General features: G+C 44.0%; 1 protein-coding gene across 1 annotated transcript in view; it reads left to right on the top strand.

Moving 5' to 3' along the window:
- The window catches only part of LOC117011295 (phosphoribosylformylglycinamidine synthase-like), a gene marked incomplete at its 3' end in the record, with an annotated part of 63329 nt that extends 57235 nt beyond the window's left edge, over positions 1-6094 (top strand). Inside the window, exons 21-22 of the mRNA XM_033086664.1 lie at positions 1629-1833; positions 6003-6094. Of these exons, the coding sequence (XP_032942555.1) occupies positions 1629-1833; positions 6003-6094 (297 nt within the window). The remainder of the gene's footprint in view (positions 1-1628; positions 1834-6002) is intronic.
- Between the last annotated feature and the right edge of the window lie 305 nt (positions 6095-6399).

Below are 6399 nucleotides of genomic sequence, written 5' to 3' on the forward strand. Positions count from 1 at the left end.
CATTGGGGGGAATGGGGACATTGGGGACATTGAGGGGACATTGGGGACAGTGGGGGGGTTTGGGGACATTGGGGACATTGGGGACATTGGGGACATTAATGGGGACAGGGGGGACATTGGGGACATTGGGGGGATTGGGGGGTTTGGGGACATTGGGGACATTGGGGACATTGGGGACATTGGGGGGATTGGGGACATTTGGGGACAGTGGGGGGGAGGGGACAGCGGTGGCTCTGTCCCCTGGGGTGGGCAGTGGTGGCTTTGTGGCTCTGTTGTCCCCATTGTCCCTTGTCCTCGTTGTCCCCTCCTGTCCCCTCAGTGTCCCCTCAGTGTCCCCATGGTCCTGTCACCCTGTCCTTGTCCCCTGAGTGTCCCTGAGTGTCCCCAATGTCCCCAATGTCCCATGAGTGTCCCTGAGTGTCCCTGAGTGTCCCTGAGTGTCCCCAATGTCCCCAAACCCCAGTGCCACCATTCCAATGTCCCAGATCCCAATGTCCCCAATGTCCCCAATGTCCCCAGTGTCCCTGAGTGTCCCCAATGTCCCCAATGTCCCTGATCTCAGTGTCCCCAATGTCCCTGAGTGTCCCTGAGTGTCCCTGAGTGTCCCCAATGTCCCCAAACCCCAGTGCCACCATTGCAGTGCCCCAGATCTCAGTGTCCCCGCTGTCCCCAGTGTCCCCAGTGTCCCAGATCTCAGTGTCCCCGCTGTCCCCAGTGTTCCCAGTGTCCCAGATCTCAGTGTCCCCGCTGTCCCCGCAGGTGACAGTGTCGGTGGGTGACCAGGAGGTGCTGGCAGAGCCCCTTGGGGACATCAGGGGACTCTGGGAGCAGACGAGTCCCTGTCCCTGAGTGTCCCCAATGTCCCTGAGTGTCCCTGAGTGTCCCTGGGTGTCCCCAATGTCCCAGATCTCAGTGTCCCCAATGTCCCCAGTGTCCCAGATCTCAGTGTCCCCAGTGTCCCCAATGTTCCCAGTGTCCCAGATCTCAGTGTCCCCAATGTCCCTGAGTGTCCCCAATGTCCCCAGTGTCCCCTGAGTGTCCCTGAGTGTCCCCAGTGTCCCCAATGTCCCCAAACCCCAGTGCCACCATTCCAGTGTCCCAGCTCTCAATGTCCCCAATGTCCCTGAGTGTCCCCAAACCCCAGTGTCACCATTCCAATGCCCCGTATCTCAGTGTCACTCGATGTCACTCAGTGTCCCCGCTGTCCCCGCAGGTGACAGTGTCGGTGGGTGACCAGGAGGTGCTGGCAGAGCCCCTTGGGGACATCAGGGGACTTTGGGAGCAGACGAGTCCCTGTCCCTGAGTGTCCCCAAACCCCATTGTCACCATTCCAGTGTCCCAGATCTCAGTGTCCCCGCTGTCCCCAGTGTCCCCAGTGTCCCCAGTGTCCCAGATCTCAGTGTCCCCAATGTCCCTGAGTGTCCCCAGTGTCCCCAGTGTCCCAGATCTCAGTGTCCCCAATGTCCCTGAGTGTCCCCAGTGTCCCCAGTGTCTCGGATCTCAGTGTCCCCAATGTCCCTGAGTGTCCCCAGTGTCCCCAGTGTCCCAGATCTCAGTGTCCCCAATGTCCCTGAGTGTCCCCAGTGTCCCCAGTGTCTCAGATCTCAGTGTCCCCGCTGTCCCCGCAGGTGACAGTGTCGGTGGGTGGCCAGGAGGTGCTGGCAGAGCCCCTTGGGGACATCAGGGGACTCTGGGAGCAGACGAGTTTCCAGCTGGAGCGGCTGCAGGCGGCCCCGGCCTGCGTGGAGCAGGAGGAGTCGGAGCTGGGGACGCGCTGGGGACCCGAGTACAGCGTGACCTTTGACCTGCGGGGACAGCCACACGCGGGGCTGGGTGGGGACATGGGGACATTGAGGGGGTTGGGGACAGTGGGATTTTTATGGGGTTTTTGGGGGATTTTTGGGGTTTTTTTGATTTTTTTTGGATTTTTTTGGCATTTTAATGGGAATTTTTTTTGGATTTTAATGGGGTTTTAATGGGATTTTTTGGGGATTTTAATGGGATTTTAATGAGATTTTAATGGGATTTTTATGGGATTGTAATGGGATTTTTTTCGGATTTTAATGGGATTTTTATGGGATTTTTTTTGGATTTGAATGGGAATTTTTTTTAGATTATAATGGAATTTTAATGGGATTTTTTTTGATTTTTAATGTGATTTTTTGAGGATTTTTGTGGGATTTTTGGGGGATTTTTGGGGGATTTTTTTGGATTTTTGTGGGATTTTTTTTGGATTTTTATTGGGATTTTTTTTGGATTTTAATGGGATTTTAATGGGATTTTTTTTGATTTTTAATGTGATTTTTGTAGGATTTTTATGGATTTTTTGGGGGATTTTTTTGGGTTTTTTTGGCATTTTAATGGGATTTTTATGGGATTTTTATGGGATTTTTATGGGATTTTTGGGGGTTGTTTTTGGATTTTTTTGGGATTTTTGGGGATTTTAATGGGATTTTAATGGGATTTTAATGGGATTTTTATGGGATTGTTATGGGATTTTTATAGGATTTTAATGGGATTTTGGTGGGATTTTAAGGGGATTTTAATGGGATTTTTATGGGATTTTTTTGGGGATTTTTGTGGGGTTTTAATGGGATTTTTATGGGGTTTTAATGGGATTTTTTGGGGATTTTTTGGGATTTTTTATGGTTTTGTTGGAGATTTTTATGGGATTTTAATGGGATTTTTTGGGATTTTTTATGGCTTTGTTGGAGATTTTTATGGGATTTTTTGAGGATATTTATGGGATTTTTTTTGGGATTTTTTTTGGATTTTAATGGGAATTTTTTGGGGATTTTTGGGAGATTTTTGGGGATTTTAATGGGATTTTTTTGGGATTTTTATGGGATTTTTATGGGATTTTTGGGGGATTTTTTTTGGATCTTTTGGGATTTTTTTTGGATTTTTTGGGATTTTTTTGGGATTTTTTTGGGATTTTTTTTTATTTTAATGGGAATTTTTCGGGGATTTTTGGGGATTTTATGGGATTTTAATGGGATTTTTTTTTATTTTTAATGTGATTTTTTAAGGATTTTTATGGGATTTTTATGAGATTTTAATGGAGTTTTTATAGGATTTTAATCGGATTTTTAAAAATTTTTTTTGGATTTTAATGGGATTTTTTTGGTTTTTAATGGGATTTTAATGGGATTTTGATGGGATTTTTGGGGGATTTTTGTGGGATTTTTATGGGATTTTATGGGATTTTTTTTTATTTTTATGGGAGTTTTTTTGGTGATTTCATGGGATTTTAATGGGATTTTAATGGGATTTTTATGGGATTTTAATGGGATTTTTATGGGTTTTTTTTATATTTTTATGGGATTTTTATGGGATTTTTATGGGTTATTTTTGGAATTTTTTATGACTTTGTTGGAGATTTTAATGGGATTTTTTGGGGGATTTTTGTGGGATTTTTGTGGGATTTTAATGGGATTTTAATGGGATTTTTTTGGATTTTAAAAGGATTTTTATGGGATTTAAATGGAATTTTTGTGGCATTTTTATGGGATTTTTTTTTTTATTTTAATGGATTTTTATGGGATTTTTTTCGGATTTTAATGGGATTTTGGTGGGATTTTAATGGGATTTTAATGGGATTTTTATGGGATTTTATGGGATTTGTTTGAGATTTTTATGGGAATTTTTTATTTTTATGGGTTTTTTTATTTTAATGGATTTTTAATGGGATTTTTTGAGGATTTTTATGGGATTTTTATGGAATTTTTTTAAATGGTATTTTTATGGGATTTTTTTTTGATTTTTATGGAGTTTTAATGGGATTTTTTTTAATTTTTATGGGATTTTTATGGGAATTTTTTGGTATTTTTTAATGGGATTTTTGGGAATTTTAATGGAATTGTTATGGGATTGTTATGGGATTTTTTTTATTTTTATGGGATTTTAATGGGGTTTTTATGGAATTTTAATGGGATTTTAATGGGGCTTTAATGGGATTTTTTTTTTTATTTTTATGGGATTTTAATGGGATTTTAGTGGGATTTTTTTGGATTTTTTATGGCTTTGTTGGAGATTTTTATGGGATTTTAATGGGATTTTTTTTTATTTTAATGAGGTTTTAATGGGATTTTAATGGGGTTTTTATGGGATTTTAATGGGATTTTTATGGGATTTTTTGGGGATTTTTATGGGATTTTTAAAAATTTTTAATGGAATTTTTATGGGATTTTTTTGGATTTTTTTGGGATTTTTATGGGATTTTTTTTATTCTAATGGTGTTTTTAACGGGATTTTAATGGGATTTTTATGGCATTTTTATGAGATTTTTTTGGGATTTTTGTGGGGTTTTAATGGGATTTTTATGGGATTTTTATGGGATTTTTTGGGAACTTTAATAGGATTTTTGGGGATTTGTTGGGAATTTTAATGGGATTTTAATGGGAATTTTTTTGGATTTTTTTTGGATTTTAATGGGATTTTTTTTTATTTTAACGGGGTTTTTTTATTTTAATGGGATTTTAATGGGATTTTAATGGGGTTTTTTAGGAGTTTGGGCTTTTTGGGGGATATTTCTGGGGGTTTTGGTTTTTTTTTGGTGGTACTGATCCCATTTTGGGGTTTTGGGGTTTCTGACGCCGGTTTTGGGGTTTGTGACCCTGTTTTTGAGATTTCTGATCCCATTTTTGGGGTTTCTGACCCCGTTTTTGGGGTTTCCTACCCCCTTTTTGGGGTTTTTGGGGTTTCTGATCGCATTTTTTGGGGTTTTTGGGGTTTCTGTTCCGATATTTGGGGTTTCAGACCCCATTTCTGGGGTTTCTGATCCATTTTTTGTGGTTTCTGACCTCGTTTCTGTTGTCCCTGACCCCGTTTTTGGGGATTTCTGGGGTTTCTGACCCCGTTTTTGGAGTTTTTGGTGTTTCTGATCCTGTTTCTGGTGTCTCTGACCCCGTTTTTCAGGGTTTCTGAGCCCGTTTTTTTGGGGTTTTTTGTGGTCTCTGATCCCGTTTTTGTGGTTTCTGACCCCGTTTCTGTTGTCCCTGACCCCGTTTTTGGGGTTTCTGAGCCCGTTTTTGGGGGGGTTTTGGAGTTTCTGATCCCGTTTTTTTGGGTTTCTGACCCCGTTTTGGGGTTTTCTGGGTTTCTGACCCCGTTTCTGTTGTCTCTGACCCCGTTTTTGGTGTTTCTGATCCCGTTTTTTTTGGATTTCTGACCCCGTTTTTGGGTTTTTGGTGTCTCTGACCCCGTTTCTGGGGGTTTTTGGTGTTTCTGATCCCGTTTCTGTGGTTTCTGACCCCGTTTTTGGGGTTTCTGACCCCGTTTTTGGGGTTTCTGTTGTCTCTGAACCCGTTTTTGGGGGTTTTCTGGGTCTCTGACCCCGTTTCTGGGGTTTTTTGGTGTCCCTGACCCCGTTTCTGTTGTTCCTGACCCCGTTTTTTGGGGGTTTTCTGGGTTTCTGACCCCGTTTTTGGGGTTTTTTGGTGTCCCTGACCCCGTTTCGTTTCTGTTGTCCCTGACCCCGTTTTTTGGGGTTTTTGGAGTTTCTGACCCCGTTTCTGGTGTCCCTGACCCCGTTTTTGGAGTTTTTTGTTGTCCCTGACCCCGTTTTTGGGGTGTTTTGGTGTCCCTGACCCCGTTTCCGTTGTCCCTGACCCCGTTTCCGCTGTCCCTGACCCCGTTTTTGGGGTTTTTTGGTGTCCCTGACCCTGTTTCCGTTGTCCCTGACCCCGTTTCTGGTGTCTCTGATCCCGTTTTTGGGGTTTCTGACCCCATTTTTTGGGGGTTTTCTGGGTTTCTGACCCCGTTTTTGGGGTTTCTGACCCCGTTTTTGGGGTTTTTTGTTGTCCCTGACCCCGTTTCTGGTGTCCCTGACCCCGTTTCCGTTGTCCCTGACCCCGTTTTTGGTGTCTCTGACCCCGTTTTTGGGGTTTTTTGTTGTCCCTGACCCCGTTTCTGTTGTCCCTGACCCCGTTTCCGTTGTCCCTGACCCCGTTTCTGTTGTCCCTGACCCCGTCTCCATTGTCCCTGACCCCGTTTGTCCCCAGGCTCGGCGGCGCCGCGCGTGGCCGTGCTCAGGGAGGAGGGCAGCAACGGCGACCGCGAGATGGCGGCGGCGTTCAGCATGGCCGGCTTCCAGGTGAGACCCAAAACCAGCAAAAGTCACCCCAAAATAATCCCTGGGACCCCAAAACCAACAAAAGTCACCCCAAAATATCCCAAACTGACCCCAAAATATCCCAAAGTGACCCCAAAATATCCCAAAGTCACCCCAAAATAATCCCTGGGACCCCAAAATGGCCAAACTGACCCCAAAATATCCCAAAGTCACCCCAAAATATCCCAAAGTGACCCCAAAATATCCCAAAGTGACCCCAAAATGGCCAAACTGACCCCAAAATAATCCCTGGGAACCCAAAATGTTCAAAAATGGCCCCAAAATAC

This window comes from Catharus ustulatus, unplaced genomic scaffold, assembly GCF_009819885.2.
Source record: "Catharus ustulatus isolate bCatUst1 unplaced genomic scaffold, bCatUst1.pri.v2 scaffold_105_arrow_ctg1, whole genome shotgun sequence".
Taxonomy (NCBI): Eukaryota; Metazoa; Chordata; class Aves; order Passeriformes; family Turdidae; genus Catharus; species Catharus ustulatus.